The sequence below is a fragment of the Anabas testudineus genome, chromosome 17 (genome assembly GCF_900324465.2).
Source record: "Anabas testudineus chromosome 17, fAnaTes1.2, whole genome shotgun sequence".
Lineage (NCBI taxonomy): Eukaryota > Metazoa > Chordata > Actinopteri > Anabantiformes > Anabantidae > Anabas > Anabas testudineus.
In genome coordinates, this window is record NC_046626.1 from 6,361,595 (window position 1) to 6,386,921 (window position 25,327).

At 40.0% G+C, this 25,327-nt stretch overlaps 1 protein-coding gene across 6 annotated transcripts in view; it reads right to left on the reverse strand.

The window, feature by feature from the left end:
• Nucleotides 1–18,305: 18,305 nt before the first annotated feature.
• Nucleotides 18,306–25,327, reverse strand: part of tnk2b (tyrosine kinase, non-receptor, 2b) — a 44,193-nt gene continuing 37,171 nt past the window's right edge. For all 6 annotated transcript variants that reach the window (XM_026374205.2, XM_026374201.2, XM_026374202.2 and 3 more), the window contains 4 exons: nucleotides 23,413–24,630; nucleotides 22,204–22,299; nucleotides 21,029–21,159; nucleotides 18,306–20,498 (listed from right to left, as the gene is read on the reverse strand). In XM_026374205.2, coding sequence (XP_026229990.1) covers nucleotides 20,492–20,498; nucleotides 21,029–21,159; nucleotides 22,204–22,299; nucleotides 23,413–24,630 — 1,452 coding nt within the window. In that variant the 3' untranslated portion in view covers nucleotides 18,306–20,491. The remainder of the gene's footprint in view (nucleotides 20,499–21,028; nucleotides 21,160–22,203; nucleotides 22,300–23,412; nucleotides 24,631–25,327) is intronic.

Genomic DNA, 25,327 nt, shown 5'->3' on the forward strand with positions numbered 1-25,327 from the left:
AATATCAGTAAAAAAAAAAAAAAAGATTAAAATTCAAAGGTTAAAGAGTTCAAGTAAGTGATTTCACATCAAATATATACCTAAGAATGTGCATATGGACATATTCTACCCACATTCAAATGGTATTAATTCTCAGTTATTATTCCATGAGGTTGCATCCATGCTGAGGTGTCGTTTTCTGGCCCAGAAGGAATTTATAGGTTCTGTAAGTAACCCCTTTACCTTTTATTCCAAGAAGCCCAGCACCATAATTTATTTAAATTTGATCCATTCATTAATTCAAGTGGAATCACCATGAATCACAATCTCATTTGAAAGAAATCAGTGAAAATTAAATACATCAAGTTTCACCTTGATTAGGTTTAAAACGTAGGTTTGCACTTTAAGAGTAGGTGGAGAAGTTAAATGCATCTGTGTAACTCTACGCCAAGAGAAACTCAGTGACTTGGAAATGCCAGAGCACTGATTCCAAACCAACTGGCTGCCCTAGTGATGATTTAGCTGACTTACTTTAAAGGGGGTGAATTTATATTTTTCATCAATGAACATTTGCTTTGTTTTGTGTTCACTTTGACAAAAGAGAGGATTTTTGTTTATTGAAGATAATGTGATAACAAAAGGGGAAAAACTTCCAAGGAGGGCGGATACTTTCATGTGTAGGTTGTCCTACTATTATTTTTTATTAAAAAATAAGGGCTCTATATTGGTTCATTAGTTCACCACTGACATCATACACAACTTAAAAAAAAGATAAGTACTATGCTGGAAAGACAACTTTAACTGAGAGGCGAGAAGAGGAGGGGTGGGGTGCGGTGGGGTGGGTGAGGTTAGTGGAGAGGAGAGGTATTCCCTTAAGAGCAGGGAGCCGGCTCCTGCCAAACCCCATTATTTGCGAGCTAACCACACTAATGTACAGGTACTCTCAGCTGCAGCTGCACATACAGCTCACGTACACACTACATAAGCAGAAATCACCACCAAACACCAGGCCGCCATCTAAACACGTAATAATATTATTAAATCAGTGTGTATCGTGTAGTGTGTATTAGTATTATGTTTCCTGTAATACCTGTGTGTATTCCAGTGTCCACCATATTGGACGTGCTGTTGTCCGACGGTCTCGACGCTCTGCTGCTCATGCTGTTTTGGAAATCTCAGGTTACGAGATAATATTATTCTTGGATAACTGAGTCAGAGAAGACTCATACTGATGTCTTAGTCAAACGTGAGCACTCTCTTGATGCTGGACATCAAGGCCCTAGTAGAGTTTTAATTCCTGACATGTGTAAGGAGATTGGTGGAACATGACATAATGATACCATGCAGGGAAACCAAAATCTGGTGCATCTGTCGAATCATATTTCAGGATGTCAAAAACATGCCAGGAGGAAAAGAATATGGGGCATCCATCCCTGATTGTATGGATTTCTTCCTGCTTTCACTACCAGACAAGCAACACAAGCAGAGAGGGGGCGTGAGTGCAGCTTGTTCTGTTCTGAAGTCTGTTGCTGCATTAAGATGTTTCCCTTTGCAGTAAGCATTCAAAAAAAGGAAAAGTACACAGGTCCTGGCTTTAAATGCTAAGTAGTGGGATGGAAAGTTAGCATTCATAATTGCCTTACACACTGCATCTTAAGTTCTATCCAGCTGCTCTAGCTGGCTAAATATCAGCTTTCTGTCAATGTGTCAATGCATCAGTTGTAATTAACAGTTTTTACAATTTATCCAATTTCAACAAGGTAGTTTATGTTTATGAAATGCTATATCTAGCAGGACTTCAAAATATTTTGGAAGTTAGGAAGTTTAAGTTTGTTATCTTTCTGCCCACATGAATTGCCTTTGTAGAGCTGAAAAGATAAACTTTCCTCTGTTATGCACACTACGGGGGTGGGGGTGAGTTGTCCCATCTTTCAGGATTTCCACTTTTGTTGCTTCATTATGTTCAGCTTGTATCCTGTATTTTTCTTTAATCGAGTACCCTTTAGATAAAAAAATTATAAAAGTTGCTTGTGCTTAGCATGTATAACAGAAGTACCATGTAGTATTAGAATAGATACCTCATAGTTAGAAAGTAAATAAATAAATACAGTATTAAAAGTAAAAGTATAAATACATTTCGTTTGAATACATGTACGTTTCCAGGTTGCACCGCCAAATTCCTCCTACTTATTCTGTATTCTGTATCTGTATCTACAAATACGTATTGGTACATACCTTACAGCTTTATTTGACAGCACCCGGCTGCAGTAACATGTAGAAGTAGAACGTCGAATGTGGAACTCCACACTGAGAGGAGCTGTGCATGTGGCTCCGCACTGGTTGTTTAAATCTTGTGATGTGACATTGTGATGAACTGCAAACAGGTCAGCTGTTGCACCCACATTCACAGTTTCTATGCTCGATGCTCAGTGATTGATGAATTGATTATGGTTTATCTTAGGCGAGCTTAGTCAGTGTATTTGCATTAAAGCCTATATATTTAAATTTCTTCAGGGACATGAACTTGGGGTGTGTTCAGGTAAGAAATACTGCTGAAATGACTCTGTAGGTGTCTCTGTAAGTCTCAAACTTTAAATCCAACGCAGGCCCCAACAGAAAGAGAGTGATATGAATCGCAGTATAATGTGTATACTTTTTGGTGAGCAGAAATGAGATGTGCCGCTGCATACTGGATCATCTAATGCTGTTGGTGGGGCATTGCAGTAGTCAATATGACAGATGACAAATAACTGCACAAGGAGCTGGGTAGCATTTTCAGAAAGGAATATGAAACAGTACAATTGCTACTCTTACACCTCACATGAACTCTGTTTTCATACTTTTATATGAAAACTTGCCACGGTGTGCTGGGAAAGTTTTGTGAGTCACCTGAACCAACAATAAACAAATCGTGCTGTAGTTGTCATGAGTGGACATATGCATAGTACAGTAACATTTGAACCGGTATGCTGTCACATGTAACCCCTGGAAATATTTCATCACAGAGCAGATTCACAGTGTATGCTAACCCAGTTTCGTTGTGAGCATTAATAATTGTTATGATAAAAAAAAAAAAAGAGAAGAAAAAGAGAGAGAGTTAAAGCCAGAGATGATGCTGAGGTTTCGAAAAAACAAGGAGTGATTCATTTGGAGAGCAAAGTAGATAAAGAAAATCCCACTATACAAATTTAAAGATGTCTGAGTAAGATTGGGGGAAAGGTGAACGAGTTGTAGGTGAAAAAAACAACTGCAGAAGTACATTGAGCTCCCTAAACTTTACCCGGAGAACTCCACATCGCTGTCTCCACCTATAGATACAGAACATACAGTGCTGTAGTGTACAGTGTGTTTATGTTTGTGGTGATACATGTCTTCACCAATTCCAGCGACCTCATGGCAGAGATGATGCTTTCCATCCCGCTTCCCTCTCTCCACTCTCATCACTCTGGTACATTTCCTCTCTTGCCCACTCCTGTCAGCTCTGTTCAGTGTTTTGCTAAGCAGCCCCAGGCATCCCTGATGGCTGTTCACTGCACTAATGGGGCATTGAGATGAAGGAAGTGGGGGACACCTAGAGGAAGAGACAAACGATTGAGGTTTCAGTTATATGGTAAAAAAATAAATAAATAAATAAGATCGATACTAGAGCCCCATAGGCAAGGCAGCATGCTGATATAGTGTCTGTTAGCCCCAGCTTTTCCTGTAAGTGTGTCAAATACCTGATTGACCCGATCACTGAGGCAGTGAATTTAAAATTCTATTACCTCAACACATTGATTTCATTTTAGTTTTAGTGGATTGTAACATGTTAATGTACAATAAACATGTTTGTAACACAGGCTGGGGGAGTATCACCTACAGAAGCTATACAAAATGACGGCCATAAATACTGAAAACAATCAAACCTAGAGTCTCGGCTGGTGTAATTTATGTGTGTGTGTACAAAATGTAGTGCCACTTTTCCGGAGCGATTTCAAATAAAAATCAATTACTTTGCAGCAGATGGACAATATTTGTGAGTGACTGTGCACGAGCTGCAGGCAACCAAACTGAAATACCTCTGGTGGCTGTTAAGCAATATATTTAACAGCCACCATCTGCCTCATTCTGTACATTCCCTATTCAGCATAAAAGCAATGCTTAAGTTAAAATTACACATTACAACATTACAAAAATCACAATACCATCCTGGCAGAACCTGTTCCCAAGACAAACGGTATCACCATCAAATGCAGTTTCTGTTTGGCCCATTCATTTCCTTTTCCATGTCTATACAACATGATAATTAGTGTAATTGTGGCATTTATTATTGATTTTTACATTTTTCTGTCACTAAAATGAATTCAATTATTATTGAGCATGACTACCTTTCCTAGTGGAATAAAAAACAATAAATGTATAAAAATCAGCTATAAAAATGTATGACCATAGAATGTAGACCGCTGTGGCCTTATTGGCTACCCATCCATCCATCCATCCATCCATCTGCTTTCTGCTTCATATCAAGCTCTATGTTTGTGGTGGTAGCAACCTAAGGTTAATCAAAAGATGAATATGAGACAAAAGATATTTTTCAATACTTCTGGAGGAGAGTGTATGTCCTGTCCGCAACCATCCTAAAGCTAACCCAACACTGGGAGATCACAAGACCACCCCATGCCCATTTTACCAGTATATTGTGGGTTTGCCACATAGTTTCCACCCACTTGAAAGGGCCCAAATTACCTCCACAGGAAGGGGTTCAAGAGGCATCGAGGTTAGATCCTTGAATCATTTCAGTGCTCAAGTCTCATCACACTCTCACATGTGAACAAGACCATCAAACACTTCCTTCACTTGGGATGTAGTGATTTGGTCATGGCCTGAAGGGAGGAACCATTTTCATGACCTCAAACCTGGAGCTTGTGATCCTTATCCCTGCAGCTTTTGATATGCCTCATCTGCAGAGATGCAATTCTTAGAACTCCCCACACCTCAACTGTGCCAAGAATTTCAGTCCAAAAAAAAAAAATCACAAGTGGAATTGGTCCCAAGGTACAACCCTGGTGGAGTCTTGGAGGCTCGTATTAACAGCTAGAGTACTCACACACTAGAAACCCCAGGGAAGAGGTTTTTGTTTTGTACACTGCCTGCGTGGGGACACAGATGGACTAGTGATTATGCTGTGTTAGGGAATATCTGTGGCTGTTAAGATTTCAGAAATTATGTTATGGAATCCATCTTAAGCTGGAAATTCAAGAAGACTACAACATCTGTTGTCTGGGAAAAAGCAAAACAGCAAACTTACAACGACTTTTGAAAGATTTCACACAGTGAGAAATTAGTTTCACGCTCAATTTACGCTGTTTACGTATTTGCTGAGTTAATTTGACACTCCACTTATTCTATATAATATAAGGTGGCCAACCATCCTGATTTCTTTACATTTGTTGTCATAATTTTCAAGCGCACTAACCATGGCATATCTCACTATTCTGCAGTAAATCTATTGTGTTACATTTATTTTCTGTCTCTTTTAACCACACCAAGTGCCACAGCCCACCTTCTGTCCTGTTGCCCTTGAACTGTGTGTAAGAAAAATCTGCTTTGAAAACCGGGCGTGGGTCAGCCGGGGTCTGCCGGCTGCCCGGTTCTGCTTTGTTCTGTGCTTCTCCGTTCATGACAGTAATAAATGGACAGATGGCACAACAAAAAGAGGCCAGTGAAAATCAGTCACAGTGGTGGGTAAAGATGTTTTATTAGCTTTGTTCTCATTTAGAATTTATTCCCTCTGATAAAACGGCCAATAGAGGCATATTTGAGGTTATTAAGAATTTACACAACACATTAGACAAGTGGAAGGAGCGGTTTATTGAGGACAATACTGGACATAACTTATCAGCAGAGATAGGCTTTGAAGGAAAAACAAACCTTTATTACAACCTCCACTAGTACTGACATCATCGACCACAGAGATGTACATTTCCAGAAAAGCTGGGCCAATAAATTATTGGACCTTGATTTATATGACAAACGAACATAACCAACATTGCCAGCTTTTAATTCCACTTTTTAATCACCGACTACTTAACTCAACTACCCGATATGTGATACATTTTTAGCAGGAATCAGATGTGGACTGCAGACAGACTAGCAATGCACATTCATTCCATGTCTACAAAGCTGTTTTAGCATGTGCAGACATTGTCCCTCTGTGACTTCCCAGGAAAACATGTCACCACGAGGGCTCTAAAATCCCAATATATGTTTCACACCTATGCATGTGCTGAGGACACTGATACACCTCATTACATACAGATTAGTTACATTACATACGTTCAGTTTGAAATAGAAAGTGAAGCATGCAACCAGCTCATGAAATTACAGTTCATATGTTAAGACTGTCGCTATAGTGGGTAAAATCTGCTCGCAACAATCATTTTTGGTCTGTCCATAGCAAAAATGATTTACATGGTTTGAGATGTAGCCTGTTGTATGGAGGAAATTATAATCACTGTCTGAAAGTACAAAATGTTGTCTACTGACAGATGTGGAAGGTGTCTCCAGTGTAGTCAACAAGAACAATTCAGACGTACAGTTGGGAAAAAGAGCGTCCTGTGATGACTTATTCGACAGGTACAACCACTGACCAGTGTAGGCAAAGTTGTAGAGGGGTAAAGTTGAGGGGCTGGCCTGTGTCACCTTTCAGAGAGGGTGCCAAGAACTTACAATCTATTCATTTTAACTAAAGCCTCTGGCTGTTTACGTTAAACTGAATAGAAGTTTGTAGACCCGAGATGCCTATTTTGTTTGGTCAACCAATATTAGGATGTTTTTTCATGGAGAAGTGTCTGTGCAGGAATGTTCACCTACCTACACGCTTTTCACTTTCCTCTGGGATCCACATTGGTCTGGCTTTATTGAAATTCTAACAGCACAATCTGAGTAACTGCCTGGTCAGAACTGCTTCAGGCAAAATGTGCCCTTAATATAGCAAAATACTGAAAAAGAAGATTGAATATTTCGTTCACACGAGTTGGAAAGGTAACAAGTTCCAGCAGAAATCAGCGAGAATGCAGATTGCAGAGTTGGGATGTCCCCTTCCGCAGTGTGTCCCTCTGATAAGCATCCCACTTAATCATTTTTTTGCCAGGGGGTGAGATGTAGATGCCAGCTGAAATTATAAGGAGTGAAATTGTCACAGAGAGGAGAACAGTTTGCAAACTAATGACTAGTAATTCCCTTAAAAATATACAGTGCTAAAATATTCATATTATACAGACAAATGTGAGAGTGGTACAGTATCAAACTTGACGCGTAAAGTTGGAACTGTTACTTGAAATATCCAATTAATTTAGAATAATGATCACTGTGATGATACACGTGTTACCCTGTGAGTGTTTATTACCACTGTTTGCAATAATGAAGGCAGACTGTAAGCATAACAGTGCTGAGGCTGGGATACACAAGGGGAGTGGGTCTCACACACTCAGACACATTCAGTCTGCAAGCAAATCAGTTCACTCAGCCGTCCCTGCTGGCGAGGAAACACAGGAATACAAATACTGTTTACTTGTTTGAACATCAGTGATTCAGTTTGATTTATAATTCAGGTGTCTGACTGCTATTCTATTGTTTTCCTATTTTTATTTTATTAATTGAGTTGCAGATGTACCGTTACTAGACGTGTGAAAATACCATAAGAAGTAGAACATACGTGAGTAGACAGTCAGCATAGAGGGAGTTCATACAACACACCACAGCTTAATTGTCTCATTACTCAGTGTGTTAAGATTCATAAATATTAAAAGACCCTGATTGTATCATTGCGTAAATATAAACATTATCTGTCATTGTCAGCTGTTATTTGTGCATAGTGTTGGTGTAATTATGATAATTAACAACATAATTACAATCAATTTTAAAGAATTTACGGTAATAATAGTACTAATGTTAATGAGGATGTTGGTTAGTTACTCTAAGTGCTTTTATATTCTTTGCAGTTTGTATTGTATGTAGTTTTTTGCTACTAATGGTAATCAGGATCACTATTTTCATTAGCAAGTCCCATTTTGTTAGTAAAATATGATAAACCAAAATGCATAGAGAAATGCACATTCTATTAGTTTTTTTAAGAACTGCTCACTGACACGTGTCACAATTTAAGTCTTGTGATTTATTACTAGACTGGAAGAAACAAAGGTAAAAACCACTAGGTCATACATTCCCATGTTTTATTTCAATATTACAATATTAAGTTGTAGCTCTTCCCCTCTGCAAACATGAGGATGGGAATGATTGCATGTTCTGTATAGAATCATTTCACATAACATCAAATCATTTATTTCTATTTAAGGAATGCATTATTTATTTCACTTTAGAAATGTTTAGGGCTTCATCTAAGCTAAATTATTGTTGAGTGCTGTTGTTGAGATCCCAGTTTGGATCAACAGCTGAGTCCATCTCTAGGACGTTCTCACGCACGCTCGTGTGCGTGCGTGAGAACGTAAAAGTCATGGAAACAGAATTCTGACGTGAACGTCGTTGACGTCAGAGGACAGGCGACCTGTAAATGATCATTTGCACTTGAACTCGACTCGAGTTGACCCGAGGCAAAAGCTGTCTACTGCAAACTGAACTTTTGGAGAATTGAACAACTTCTGCTGTAAAAGCAACTGTCGGATACCATCACTAAAGAAGACTACTGAGGCAAACTTCACGAAAAGTGTGAATTTCTGCTAAAGCCATGGCGTTCAACGCACTCCCCGGGTGGGAGGACTTGCTGGCCGGAGACGGAGGTCCCCCCCGCGACCAGCCAGGTAGACTACACCTGCTAATTTCTCAGCTCATTTATACAGATTGTCTTAAACATGCAGACACAAAGGGACAAGTACAAATATAACGAGTAAATTAGCAAAGAAATGTTGATTTCAAGGAAAACGTTTAATGGAACGTTGTGGGAAAAATGAGTTTTGATGGAAACAAACACACACTCGACGTTTTCTGGCTATAAACTTGATATTACACTGTGTGAATGGGGGGATTTTGGCGGGACCGGTGTGGAATATGTTAACAATGGTGTAGTGATTTGAAAATCTTGTTATTTTGATTTGAGACATCAAATTTTCCACATTTATCGTCGACGATTTGGTAAAAAAAGATGGCGACTGGGCCTTTTTTTGTAAAATGCCAACAAACTAATTTTCTTGTTCACCATGGAGATGATGGAATTTTTAGTTGCTGACGTCAGGACGTCAGCACGTACAGGTGTAAACAAAGCAGGACGTATCGTCCAGTGTGCACAGTGGAGTTTGTTAGTTCGGATTGAACTAAATGTGTGCGGGTCTGTTGTCGTTTATAACAATAAACGCTAATATAAGTTTATAACATTTGTTCACTGTGGGTTTTTAGAAATTATTTAAAACATAGAAACAGTTTACTGTTGTTTGGAGCATCGATCAAGGAGATAAAGTGATTTACAAGTGTGTGCCTGTGTGTGGAGCCGCAGACTAAAGTGCTGTGCTCAGTCGTCACTGTTAAAACATTTGCTGTGATAATGTTGATATGTGGTTTACACGGTGAAGTGCTTTGAGATGACATCTGTTGTCATTTGGCGCTAGACAAATAAAATGTTATTGAACCGAATTGAATTGAATTGGTGATTTAGTTTGGGGGAAGAACAGAGGATGATAAAGTGCGACATTAACCAGTAAATGTCCAGATTAGTGCACACAAAACCCCAAGTTTCTGTTTTGTGTTTTTTAAAGAAGCTCTGTTGTTAGTTGTGCATGCTTTAAAGCATGCGTAATGTGCACTTTGCGTTGGGCTATCTGGGTGTTTACTTTTGTTAGTTTATGTTGATAACACGTTAGTACTTTTATTCCAGTAGCATTTTCAAATACAAAAGCCCTTTAACAGAGTATTTAAATTAGCATATGGCTGTTTGTAACGAACAAATGTTAATACTTTTTCCACTACTGGAAATACATCTGATAATGCCTTTATGAAAAAACTATCCTGCAGTTAAATGTATAAATAAGACATTGGACTGTTATAATGATTGACAGATTTGTACTGTTGTTGCTGGTAAACATGGAGTTATTCTTGAGTAGTGTACAGTACATAGAGTAAGGTACTTCACTGCAGTGATTTGACTATAGAATGCCTCTTTTATGTTTACCTTCAGGTGGCTTGTTTTGGCATGTGAATGAGGACCTTGCTCATGGTAATGCTGACAGACCTGAAGAGAACGACATCTTCTTGGATCCTCCATTCCACGCTGATGCTCTGGAAGGGGAAATGTTAGACATCCTTGGACTGGATGATGATGCTCTGCAGGAGCGAGGTGGTGGAGACGCTGATCGTGTCTGGTTTGAGCGTCCCGACCACATGAGGGGATATGAGTTTGAGGAGGAACTCCAGGATGGTCCCTTTCCTCCACCCCCCTCACCCAACTTTGGGATGGATGGAAGACATGAGGCTCCTCCCTTCATTCCTCCTTTTGGTCCTCCTGGTGCTGCCCCTCCTGCTCCTCCCTTCATTCCTCCTTTTGGTCCTCCTGGTGCTGCTCCCCCTCCTGCTCCTCCCTTGATTCCTCCTTTTGCTCCTCCTCCTGCTGCCCCTCCTGCTCCTCCCTTCATTCCTCCTTTTGCTCCTCCTGGTGTTGCCCCTTACGCCTTCCTCTTCATTCCTCTTTATGCTGCCCCTTTTGCCTTCCCCTACATTCCTCCTTATGCTGACCCTCACGCCTTCCCCTACAATCCTCCTTATGCTGGCCCTTATGCCTTCCCCTTCATTCCTCCTTTTGCTGCTCCTTATGCTGCCCCTCACGCTTTCCCCTTCTTTCCTCCTTTTGCTGCTCCTTACTCTGCCTCTCCTTATGGCTTCACTATTCACGAGGAGTCTGATTCAGGAGTAGATACCTTGAGTGAGGATGAAGATGATCATCTCAGCCAGTCCTCCTTCCCTTACTCTGGTTCCTTTCGCCAGCGCATCTGTCTCTGAGGAATCAGAAAGTGAAAGCTCTCAGGAAGAAGATCAGGTAGTTCCATCATCATGTGGCCTGAGCTCATCCACGAGGAGGATGAGGGAAGACAGTGATGAAGAGGGAGCTGCTTCGAAGAGGCCGAGGTGGACTGATGAGACTGACTCAGACTAAAACTACAACCTAGTTTAGTCAGTCTCATAGTGGCCTTTGCGTCTGGCAGGGCTGAAGACACCCCAGTTAGTTTCTGGCACTGGGGCCTCTTACTGTTTTTTAGCGATGACTATGTCATTGAAGGTACTTTTTAATACTGAGAACTGGCCTTTGCGTCTGGCAGGGCCGTCAACATCCCAGGTAGCGTCTTGCACCAGGGCCTCATTGTTTGGTTTTCACAATTCAGCATGGTGGTTGGATCGACTTTTCTGTCACCCTGGAGGCTGGTTTTGGTCTGGCAGGACTGTCGACACCCTGTGTGAAGTAGCCTTTGCGTCTGGCAGGGCAGTCAACATCCCAGGAAGCGTCTTGCACCAGGGCTTGTTTTTTTATAGTTTTCACAATTCAGCATGGTGGTTGGATCGACTTTTCTTTCACCCTGGAGGCTGGTTTTGGTCTGGCAGGACTGTCGACACCCCATGTGAAGTAGCCTTTGCGTCTGGCAGGGCAGTCAACATCCCAGGAAGCATCTTGCACCAGTGCCTGTTTCTATGTGACTGTGACTCAGACTGGTTAGTCTAAGGACTGGACAGTCAGAGTGGAACTGGGGGTGTCTGGATTGGACCTCCTACATGTTTTCCTCTCAGTCAAGCTCATCAAAAGTAGAAAGAGGGCAGATGGCAACACTGTGGACAAAAAAGTAAGTATGAGTTTTTGACTTGTGAAGACACTGACTTAGTGATAATAGGATGTATACTTGGTATCTTTTGATATTCTACACCTTTTATACTATATACAAAGAGTATATTTTAGTCAGAAAATGTATCTCACTAATCATTACTAATGGTTTGTGTTTGGATTGGACCTTTCTTACCTGTTTTCTTCGCAGTCCAAGCATCGATCAAAAAGGAAGCATCTTCAAGGTGCAGTTGGTATCGACTGTTTCTAAGACGACACTGGACTGGGTTTGGTCCTTTTCAAAAAAGTAGTGATAGATGAGTTTTTGACTTGTGAAGACACTGATTTAGTGATAATAGGATGTAAACTTGGTATCTTTTGATATTCTACACCTTTATACTATATACAAAGAGTATATTTTAGTCAGAAAATGTATCTCACTAATCATTACTAATGGTTCTCTTTTGTATTGTTTAGTTTTCACAATTTAGCATGGTGGTTGGATCGACTTTTCTTTCACCCTGGAGGCTGGTTTTGGTCTGGCAGGACTGTCGACACCCCGTGTGAAGTAGCCTTTGCGTCTGGCAGGGCATTCAACATCCCAGGAAGCATCTTTCTACCATGGCTTGTTTGTATGTTTATCTTGGTACGGAGGGTGCACCGACTTTTCTTTCACCCTGGAGTCTGGTTTTGGACTGGCAGGGCTGTCGACACCCCGTACAAGGATCCTCTACATCTGGCAGGGCAGGTGTCCTTCACTTGTCTACACCATCTTTCTCATCACAGCACTGTGACTCAGACTGGTTGGTGTGAGGACTGGACAGTCAGAGTGGAACTGGGGGTGTCTGGATTGGACCTCCCACATGTTCTCCTCCCAGTCAAGCTCATCAAAAGCAGAAAGAGAGCACATGGCAACACCGTGTTATGGAAAAGGCTCATGGTTGGCTGCAGTCCGTACCCTGCTCTACACCAGAGTTCCCCATGACTAACTATTATTTCTCTCTTCCTGCTTCCTGCAACACCTCAGCTCTGAGCTTCACTGTGGACGAAAAAAGTAAGTATGAGTTTCTGACTTGTGAAAAAGTGACTTAGTGATAATAGGATGTAAACTGGGTATATTTTGTATTCTACACCTTTATACTGTATACAAAGGGTATATTTTAGTCAAAAATGTTTCTCACTAATCATTACTATGTGTTCTCTTTTCTTACATTACTTCGCTGCCTGAGCTGCTTCTGTTCACTGGACCAAAATGTAAGTGTAAGTTTCTGACTTGTTAGAGAAGTGACTTTGATAAGGATACAACGTAAAAAACCTTTAGTCCTGATGTATTTTGTATATACTGCTGTATTCTGTTTGCCAGCCCTATTGATCTTATCATAGATGTAGATTATTCAACAATTTACTTACTTTTCTTTCTCTGTTTTTGTATTACACCACCTGTATTACACCACCTGAGCTGCTGCTGTTCACTGTGGACACAAAGGTAAGTATGAGTTCCTGACTTGTGAAAAAGTAAACTGGGTATCTTTTGTATTCTACACCTTTATACTGTATACAAAGAGTATATTTTAGTCAAAAATGTTTCTCACTAATCATTACTATTTGTTCTCTTTTCTTACATTACTTCACCGCCTGAGCTGCTTCTGTTCACTGTGGACCAAAATGTAAGTGTGAGTTTCTGACTTGTTAAAACATTTATTTTAATTAAAATATAGAACATTAAAAAATAGCTATATACTAATTCACCAGTTAATAAATGATTTGACAGTTATTTTTTGTTCTGTGTTTTTGTCTTACTCTACCTGAGCTGCTGCTGTTAACTGTGGACACAAAGGTGAGTATGAGTTCCTGACTTGTTAGAAAAATTACTTTAATTAAGATATAGAAAATAAAAAACATAGCTTTATACTATCTCAACAATTTGAAATTGAGTTGACTTACTGGTACTTTTCTTTCTATGTTTTTCTTTTACACCACCGGAGCTGCTGCTGTTCACTGTGGACACAAAAGTAAGTATGAGTTCCTGACTTGTTGGAAAAATGATTTTAATTAAAATATAGAACATAAAAATAATAGCTATATACTAATTCACCAGTTAATAAATGATTTGACAGTTATTTCCCGTTCTGTGTTCTTGTTTTACTCCACCTGAGCTGTGGACTGAACAGTACCTACAAGCTTCTTATTTAGATACCAGAGAACATGGCTGCCATCCAAACATTAATGTATGTTGTGTAAATTCTGTTTACCACATCTGTTCATTAATATACTTTAGATAATTCTGTTTAGTTATACTAACCTTTGTTTTATCTTGATCTATTTATATGTCATTACCTGAGCTGCTGATATTCACACACTGTGCAAAAAGTAAGAGAGAACATCAATTGACAACTGTGAAATTTAAAAATAGTTCAAGTTTTGCAGATTATTTTGGAAATCGTGTATCATATTCTACTCTAGCATAGTTTATCCACATAAAATCCTTTATTAATAAAATGACTTGTCTTACTAAATATTTGATCTTAATCTACACCTGAGCTGCTGCTGTTCACATGATGTTGGAAAAAGGTAAGAGGACAATATTCTGTATTACTATCCATACAAACACTATGGTTCCCTTCTTGTTCATACTGTGTAATCTCACACATACATCACTTCGAATTAATAAACCATCACTTATTGTTTTCCTATTTTATTCAACTACCTGAGCTGCTGCTGTTACTAAAAGGTGAGCTTTGGACTTTCAAACACAGCTGCATGTGTATCAATAAGTGTTGCTGTTAATAATAACATTAATATTAATAATATTTTTTGTTATTACAAACACCCAGATGTTTCAGAGTATTTGCAGGGCCACCTTCAGGAAGATGACCACACGATGGATAGCAGTGATCACCTGTGACTCAGCCGACTTAAGTAAGTTAAGGAATCAATTTGGGAGAGACTTTTATTTAGTTTCTTGCCAAACGTTTAGTGACTATATGCTAAGCTAACTGGCTGCTTCAGACATGAGAGTGGACTCAGGGCACTTAACTCATCTAAATCTAGATTTATTTAGACATGTGTTGTAACTGGAGTTTTAGACACTGACTGCAGACCAAGGGAAGGATCCATATTCATCACTTGTTCTTGAAACAGGGCAGGATTCCTCCAGGGCCTTTGGTGTTGCTGGGGTTCCTGAGAAGACGTTAACTGAACACACTGAACCAGCTTCAGCAACAAAACATTCTCCACCTCATTACTCTGATATTAAATGAAATAAAAAGGGAAAAACCTAAAATCTAAAATGATCCTTTGTCCTGTGAGATCCTTTACCCTTTATTACTTTGGAATTAGAATCAGCACAATGAAACAGACAGAAATACCTCTGATATTCTATGGATGGACTATTTCATGTCCTACAAGTTTGTACAGACTCTTTTGTTCCCGGACTAACTATCATAATGACTCTGGGTGATGGTGCCCAACTTCTAGTAACCTTTTTATCACTGATCTATGCTGTATCCTGGGTCCCTCAGCAACATGTAGGTGTCTGAATCTGACAACTAGTTTGATAGCTACAAGAAATAGTTACTTAGTTTTTAACAGTTAAGATTTATTTTTACCTACAACTCATCTTGACATGTCCTTCATATTGTAAGATCATTTGAGACACAGAAAAAAAGGATTTTTTCTCCTCCAAGAGTGAGAAAAAGAGAGAATAGTTGTGTCACGTCTAATTACAACCTAGGATTTCCAATTATAGAAAAAGGTTTTCTTCATTTTTTAAGATTCTGTCTTGAAAATCAGGAAATGGGTTTTTCATGTCCCAGACGTGACACCACCAGTCATTAAACGATGTTCCTGCCAATGAATAACTAACTTTGTGTCTGACACAATTCTTGATAGAAAGTCTAATCTTCTCCAATGGTGCCTGGTGCAGTAGAAAGAAAGAACCCTCTGGGTTCATTACTGCAGTTAAAACACTCAGACTTTCTTCTTTTTAATGCAGAAACTGGCAAATAGCGCTAACGCAGCACTCCTGCTAGCACTGCTATTGCATTCCACACGTGCATCTTTTCTGTACCATACGTCTTGGTATAAGCACGTGTATCCTTCCTAACACTCTCCAAGTGGAGGACTTGCACATAATGCGCCAATATCAGTCAGGCGATCGTTCACGAGCCCAGTAACAGCCCCGCTCTCCAAACATAAGTTCTCCAAGCTGACATTCACGTGTTCGTGTCTCATTATGTCAAATGTCAAAGGACAGGACATGTTCCACTGCGGCTTCGCACATGCGATTACGTCATGGGATGTTTAAGGCCTGTTAGGAGATGAAATTCAGTTTCAGTTTATATGAATTACGAGGAGGACATTTGGATGGCGCCTATTCAACCAGGGAGTTTAGAGATCAAATGTGGGAGTTCATTAGTTGCTAGAGGTGAGGTTTTTGTGGGTTTTTCAATGTAATCTCATAATGTTCAGTTCATTAGTGTTGAATATCAGCTTTCAGTAATATTTTCAATTAGACATTAACATATCACCGGACTGTCCAAATGAGTTGTTTAATGCAAACTCGAAATAAAAACTTAAGCAGTTTCTGTGACGTAACATAGTGAGAATATCATATCATCAATAGCAGAACAAACCTCGTCCCACTCGTCCAGTCACTCCTGCCTCGCTCCCTTTTTAGATGTACGTCTTTTCTTCTTACTCTCTCCTGTTTCTCCCCGTTCCTCCTGTCACCCTGTCATTACTCTCTCTGCTCTGCTCCTCAGCCAGCCGATCCAGTGCGCACTGAGCTGCTCAGCAGCGTTTCAACTCACAGCGATAAAGAAGAAAGCGCGGAAGAGGGAAAAGACGGAATTGGTAAGAAAAATATAGCTTCCATAAAAGTACAAAAAGTACAGAGAGGCAGAAGAAGGAAAAAGAGCAAAGATGAATGAATGACAATCTGTCAACCACACAGGAGACACACACACGCGGTTCAGAAAGTGTCCTGACCCCCGGACTTTGGTATATTTCATTTTAAAAGGTATTGCAAGGCCAAAAAAAAACTATTTCTAAAGATTTGAGTGTTGCCAGTAGCACAGTGGCCTCAACAACTGTGAAATGGAAAAAGCATTCTTCAGTGATGGGGAAACCTGCTGGCAGAGTGACCATGTCAGCAACCCTCAAACGCACCAATCAGACCTTTATCAGCTTTTATAGGCTCAGATGGGAGTCGCTTCACGTGAAAGACGTGTCACAGCCAGCTTGGAGTTTGGCCAAAAAAATATTTAAACAGCTCCGACGGCCCGAGGAAAACACTTTATCTGGTCTGATGGGACGACAGCGTGGACGGCAGTGGAGTGGCTTTACAACAACTCTCTCTCCAGCTGTCTTTGAATGTCCAGATTAAATCCTGAACGCTGGAGCGTCTGTGGAGAGACACTTCCCATTCAATCTGATGACGCAGCGTGACGGGATAAACCGTCCAAATCCAGGCGTGTAAATAAGTCAACTGTGTGTGCTGGAGGTGCACTCTGTCTCAGCTGCTCTCTTCCCTCCTTATTTAGCCTCCTCTCTTTGCTGAAATCTACAGTAATTTCTCTGGGGATTCCTGTTTGTCCCAAAACAACTAGAACAACAGACATGAATAATTTTTCCCCAGGACGGGGTAATGATACTGTACACACACACACACACACACACACATACACATGCGACTAAGATGAATAGAGGGCTGACTGTGTCTCTCATTAGTAGGCAGACGTTCCTTTGGTCCAGCGATAAAGCAGGATGTGTGTGTGTGTGTGTGTGTGTGTGTGTGTGTGTGTGTGTGTAAAACAAAGTGAATGATGACCGAGGTGGAAAACAAACAAACAAAAATAAATAAATCACAGATGCGTTTGAGAGTTCAGCAGTAACTCCGACTTCCATCTGTTGACCTTTCTCCTCTCAGTCTCGCTGTTCGGTCTTATTCCATAATAAAGTTTTATGTGTTATTGACGTGCAGACCTTGTTCATCATTAGGATTCAAGTCGTATCAGCTGTAAACAAATGAGTGCACGACGCGCTCATTTAGGTCCTGACACGTTGGAGACTGTTTATGAACCATGAACCATAAAGCACATGGTGTTGCGGCGGAGGACTGTACAATATGAAGGTCAATTGATTTGTGTGCTATGAGGATCAATATGACCCGTGCGAGGTCTGGGCCTCATTCACACATCAAGGCCTCACGTTGTTGGAATGGCTCACACTCACTCGGAATAATCCGTCACATCTCACTCACACTATGGACGTACGGGATGTGTGAAGTTTGGTACTTATGTTCACTCTCAGAGTCTCAGTGTTCGACACAGAAATACTTAATTTGGGGAGATGTCTTAATTTGTTATCAGTGACTTTCAGGACAGCTGCTATTTAAAGTGCGGCTACGTGAACTTGGGGGTTCAACATCTTGGAGGACATTTTGTCACATGACACAGATGGTCTGGGAATCGAACCACTGGAGCAAAGGAGCCGTAGAAACAACCACAGAAACAAAGAATTATCAAGAGGAGAAGAGGTAAAAAATAGTTCATTCTTTAATAAAAAATACATTTATAAATTCGGCAGCATGAACTTCTCTTGAATATTTTCATCAAACCAGAAAAACCAGCTGTACAGTAGGTATTTAAAACATTGTGGGAAGCAAGAACATACACATGAGGAAGAAATGGCGAGTTGGATTGAAATAGCAAAAACAATACAATTACTTAAAATAACTGTCTCTGAAGAAACACACTGGAAAAACTAATCAAACTAAACAGTCAACACCACAAGAGGAGAACATTGCTTTGGGTTGATCGTAACACCACAAGGGTCACTTCAGTCCTTCTAATGCAAATACAGCAGCTTGGTATAAAGACACACAACACACGGACAGACTGTGGAGGCAGCTCTCACATCAAGACGTCCTCATCAACTGGTTTATTATCAGCTTCACCACGACACATCGCAAAACTGGTCCTGGATCAGTGTTTAAGGACAACTTCATCCTACTCTGGGGGGAAAGCTGAGTCACCGAACATTGTTCTAAAAACTGTGTTGTCTATACATACTACTAGAACACATCACACCGAGGGGGGAACTCTTCAGTATTTCCATAGCTGGATGGCACTGGTAGGTGGGTAAATGGGGAGGTTACAGGTTCTACATCCGCTCTATTGCACACAGGAGAAAGATTTTACTGGAGACCGTCTTCAAACATTAGTCCTGTATGTCTTTTTTTAAAGTGGCAGAGAGCAAGCTTTTGTGGTTCCACTTTAGCTTTTTAATTTCAGGTTTCTGCTTAAACACCTTGTGTCATGTCACATTCTGGAGGGTCTGACGGATATATGACCTATATATATATATATATGTAGAGGTTGACTGGTTCGGCCACATGCACTAATATTGTACAGTAAGTTAAATGGATGGGTGGCAGCTGGCAAAGAGAGTTTAAGTACCACAGGGGCTGCATCTGGAATAAAATGCAGCAAAGGCCCAAAAGCATTTTCTGTTGATTGAGTTTTAAATACTGCTCAGGGCTTTGCTGTGATGATTCTGTCAGAAAATGTATTTTCACATCGTGCAGAGATTTCTCCAAGACCTGACACATCCTAGAAGTTTGAAATTATAGCCCCTATAGGAGCTGACCAAAATATTACAGTTTTTAAGTTATGATTACAGGACAGGATGTGCCCTGGTGAAGATTTCACTGCTACTGCAGCCAGGTCGCATGCAGAAAATACCAAATTGGCTGCGGCAATATACAGGATCTGGTTTCACAGATATATTAGACTGGGGCATTAGAAGGGCAGAATGCACACAGCTGTGAGCATGTTGTCACTTGTCATTTGTCGAATGAAGCCGTCCTGGTTCTGTGTGTGAGTCCTGACACATTACAGAACCACAACATTACATTTTCACAGTACAATCTAATGGTTTTGTACTCTATTATTTCCATTTTGTGTTACTTTCACTCTACTACATTTATTTGTGGAGGTTAGTTAGTAGTTTGAAGATATACACTTTTTCAACTAATAGCTTGGGATGTGATTTCATGAATTAAAGAGTAAATTAAATAGTTCAACTTTACATTCACTTGCTGTTGATTTCATTCCAAACCAACTACTATCAATTACTATACATTTTCTTTGCCATCTTTTTCATAGTGGAGTCATTTTTTAGGAAAGTATAGTGTATAAGAATAAAAGTATTGACTATACTTTAGTGTATACTATACTTTAGTGTATACTTTTGTCCTGACTGGTTAATGACCCTAACATAAATATAAAACTATCTTTGCAGACGGTCAACAGTGCAATTGTGGCAGTGACGATACCAGTAAAGGGATGTGACAGTGTGGCAGCACCCAGAATATGTGGCTAACACAAAGGACCTGAGCATGCAAACTAAGCCATTTTACCCTTTAAACAACTTTGAAAAAACAAACAAACAATGACATAACTTTCAGACCAAAGACAAATTATGACCCAAGGTGTTTTTTTTTTTTTTTTTGCTTAATTCTGACTTCCATGAAGGCAGCTATAAGATTTTGTGCTTGTTCAGTGAAAATGGGCTTGATTCTTCCATATTTAAATTACAGTCTTGTGATTGAAGGTGTACCTAAAGCACAAATAGAAAGGAGCAGATTCTCGTCCCCTGATGATGTTTTACTGAGGATGATGTGTTCCAATCAAGCTCGGCAGCTTAAGATTTCTGTCACTGTCTGCAAATATAAAGAAGGTTTAGATCACTTTGAGATGCTCCTCTTAAATTAACTTTTATTACATGTTCACTGAACTGCAAGAGACTTCAATGTTTGAGGCTTTTAAAGTGAAATACACATTATTGTTCAAGCTTTAAAAAACATTTTCAAATATTAAATATGTTTCTGTATAAAACTTCTGACGGCATAAAACCGTCTCAGTCCAGCAGCGAGTATAAGCGTTAAGCTCATTAATTTATTTTATACTCCGCTATTAACGTTTTTAGTAAACTTGAAGAAAATCCAGCTATAAAGCAAATTTTAGTAGTATTTTTTCCAAAGATAAGAGAAAAACTCACCATGTGCCACAACACTGACGTGGTCACAAGTGATCGAATTCTAATTTTTGGAAACTGTGACAAACATTTTGAGCAATCTACTATATGGTGATGATGGGATGTAGCTGTAATATAACAGGGCAATGCTAAATTCAAAAATACAATTGACAAAAAGATTGTGCTTGTTAGAAAGTTTAGGCCATTTAAAGTTACCTCTGCCTTGTTGTAGATCCATAATTATCTAACATCTGAGTGCTAGCCACCTCCAGGTTCCAGTCACACATCTCCAGCAGCTTTAGACACTCTGACCTGCTCCTCAGACCCAAACAGAACAACTGCTCCACCTGCAGAGACAAACAAAGATCAGATCATCTGTGAAGTCATGAGCCAGGGAGTGGGGGAGAAGAGAGTAGATGGAATATGTATGTATACCCTATACACAGTGTCAAGTACTATAAAGAACTATAGACTAAAGACTTCATCTTTTTACCCCATTATTGTTGCACTTGTCAGCATACTTCAAAAAAATGACACAAACTCTGTGTCTGCCCCAGATTGAATCTGGACCAATGGATTGCATTTTTATCTTCTTAACTTTCTTGCCACTATTAAGGACTGTCAAGCATTCTCTTGTGTTCATCATCACCCAAACACATCTTCCATCCTCCCACGACAGCCTCAGCCACATCAGTAAATATATGTGCTTTTTATCTATAGCCACCTCACAGCTGCAGCAATAACCTGATTTTTCCTTGAGGATCAACAAAGCTTATCAGCTCATCTTATCATTTCTTTATATGAGCCTATAAAGTAAAAGCAACGTTAAACGACTCCCGTTTGTAGTTACAACAAGTTTATTACAGAAAAGACCCAGAGGTCTGACCTGCGATGTAATGAACTGGATCTCCAAGAACCCCTCTACAGCAGCGTTTACCCAACAATTACCAACATAATTGTCTGCTTCATAGGGCCTTAAAATGCTTGTTGCCTTTTACTTTGTAAAAACACATCTTTTTTCAACCCAGTTTGCCTTTCTTGTGCGACAGTTTACCTTTATGCGTAACTAATATTACTGTATTAATATTACTGTATATATTAGTATCTGCAACATTTGTATTAATGGTTGTCATGTTATGAATGACTGCTTTAGTGTGCATCATACTTTACTGATTAAGAGCTAAAACAACAACAACAGAATGTTATCACATGTAATAAATGTACCTGTAACAGTCAGCTTGCTGGTTAAGCTACTTTCACATGTTTATACAGTATAAGACGCAGACTAGTATCACAGATGTCTACAAAGGGGACTAGGAATACTAGGTATTCACCCTCCCTCAAAAAAAAAACTCACCTACCGTAAACAGTCCTCTAATAAATATTCTCACCTTAAGGTAATTCACAGCTTTCTCGATATTCCAGTTGTGGTTGCGGAGGGCGGCTTGACACTCCTCTATTGTCACACCGTGAACTGCCTCCTGCACCTGAATAACACAACATCAATATTCCAAGTCAACATCCAACACTTTAAATCCCCTGCCTGTGATCCCTCATTCCTTTTGACAGATCCAGTTCTAGCTACAACATGTAGCACCTGGGTCCTTTGGGTGACGGGTACTATCTATTATCTTAACTTAAAATGAATACTTAATGTACAGATTCCTTTAAAGCTGACAATCTAGTAATAATGGCAATTATGTTACCTTTGATTTGCTGATGATAAGAATCCAAGTGTTGAGATTTGAGAAACTGTATTTGATGAGGTTTGAGATAACATTTACCCTGTGTTCTTGACTGTAGTGAGACTTAGCATTATAGTATATACACTGTACTTACATATAGATTTGTATTTGTAATCTTTCTTTCTCTTATACAGACCTATTACACTAATGCATTACCTACCGTATGTAGCTTTACGATTTAATATCTAGTGCATTTCCATCTTGCATTGAACCCTTTTGCACTGCATGTAATATAATTTCTCGCATTCCCACTGCACCTTGTATGCAGTCAAAGATCAGAATCTTCTACAAAATGCCAAGTGTATGATCAATGTAGAGCCTTCTGTGTATTGCAGTGATTCTGTCTCTAGTTCAAGCAAGTCCAACCACAATCAATAAGCCAAGAAAAAGAACCAATCAAACTCTATCCGTTGCATTTATTTGTCAGAAAACATGTATTTGTTAATATGTACAATTAATATCTCTTTCTAAAGAACGTAACTATATTTTTATACTTTAAAGTAAATTTAAAAAAGTATAAATTGTTTGCTTCTAATGCATCAAAATACAAAAAAATTACAAACATATATACAGTATTTTCTATCACACATGGAATTCTGTTACCCCTTTGTGTTCAATTTGTGTGTGTGTGTAGATTATATAAATGAAAACATATAACAACAAATAATGCACATCTGTGAATGGAAAGAACTCACTGAACTAACCGAGTTACTGAAACAGTAAATAATAACTTTCAGCACTTGATTTAAATCATCAAGTATAAAATAATATATATAAAATATAATATAATCAAGTATACACAGTATGTTTCAAATGAGAAGCGGTAAAAGACAATTCAAATATCTATGACCTTACCATTTTGACTCTGTCAGCTGAGTTCTCTCCTCCATCTGTCCTGGTGCAGGGAGCAGTGACCACCAGGCCTGTCAGTCCATCTGAACAGACACGGGGGAGACTAACTGATGTCTTCATCCCTGACCGTGGTCCGGCCAGACTGCTGTTATTGTTGGTGGAGAAATTAGCCTTCAGCTCGCCTGGCTGTCCCTGGGCATGTCCTTGGATAGAATGGCTGCCGACTACCATGGGTCTGACCGTGGCAGTATTAACTTGCCGCACATGTCTGTCCTCAACACCACTGGCAGGAAGGCTCTCCGCCTCCCTGAAGAAGCGATCATAACGGTCAAGGTATGGCGGCCTCTCTGGTAGAAGGTAGTAGTGGGTGTTACTGACCTTACGTCCATCACGCACAATGGGAAGGATACAGGGCCCCTTGCTGGCAGGGTCCTTTCCCTGTTCCTGGGCCTGGATCACTCTGGGTGCAGCATACTTAGGATCTGAGGCAAAGCTATGTGTAGTAGGCATTAGTTTACCTGGAGAGGTGGAGAGGTATGAGCCATAGGTGTGTGTGGAGGGACAGGAAGTAAGGGGGACCTGCATTGTTGTGGGACTGACAGAATAGGCTCTCTGCTGAGGGGAGCCCACTACCAGGCCCATCGGGCTAGGAGTTCTGGAGCCTGGGTGGGACAAAGGATCCCTGGGAGGGATCTGAGGTGGTCTGCCCTGGTCTGGGCATAAAACATTGTCTGTCGTGTCAGCTGGTGTTGGAGACAGAGAGAGGTCCCTTGACCAGCGAGCAGATGTGTAGTCACCCTTTTTAATGGGGCGAGGGGGGATAGGAACACGTGGGGGGATCTGGGGTTTGTCCTCACTGAAGGTGAAGACGTTGTGTTGCTGCTCTTCCTTGATGTGGGGGTTGTGTGGAGTCTGGGGACATGAAGCTGAGGTCTGGGATGGTGAGGCTGATCGAGCAGTACTTCCCATTGGTACATTGAGCCTCCTCATGCACTCTTGCTGGAGTTCTTGGAAGATTTCTGCAGACTGGGAGAAAGACGTGGACAAGCCCTGGCTCTGCTTGCTGGGGAGAAAGAGGTTGTCCTCCAGGCCTGGTCTGTCTGGACCTGTGTAAACAAGAGCTTCACTGTCCTTCTGACCAGAGGAGACAGCCCTGTCTGTGTTATGGACATCAGTCTGTTCCTCTTCATGCTGCTGCTCCAAGCTGTTGATGGAGCAAACCTTTGTGGAGTAAGAAGATTTATTACATTTCTTGAAACATTCTGAACAACTTGTATATTAAACACATTCTTGTATGGAATTATAATCAGTAGAGATATGGTCATATAACACCTTCCACTATATCACCGGTAAAAATGTATACACAATAAAAAGGTCTCATTTAAATATCGATGATATAGTGATGCAATGACGTATGACTCATTCACATCCTCTAGCGCACACAACCATGACACAGGCCTAATGTCTACAGGGAGAGCAGCGTGTCAGCCTCCAATGGCAACTTAGTAGATGCTAAATGAGGGAGAGATTGATGCTGCCTTGTTATTATATCAAAGTCTTCCTAAAGTCTGAAAATAAAACTAACACAGAAGTGCCTCAAAGGAATCTATATAAGTAATAAAAAATCTTTTGCATAGTCTTCTTTGAGTTACCTGGTTACTTAACTGCATGTAAGTGCATTCATGGACAGTAGCTCACTGAAAAAGATGGATTGATAATGCCCTTAATTTTATTTGCACTAATAAATGTTGCTGCCTAGAAGCTGCAATCACAGATAAAATTTTAATTTAAAAATTCAGTATTTTTTTCTATATCTTTATAACTAATGCACATTTCTTTGAAATGCTGTGATATATATTTTTCGAGGCTATACCTCTCACCCCTAGTACCGACCCATTTGCTTTCAGTTTTGGCATAG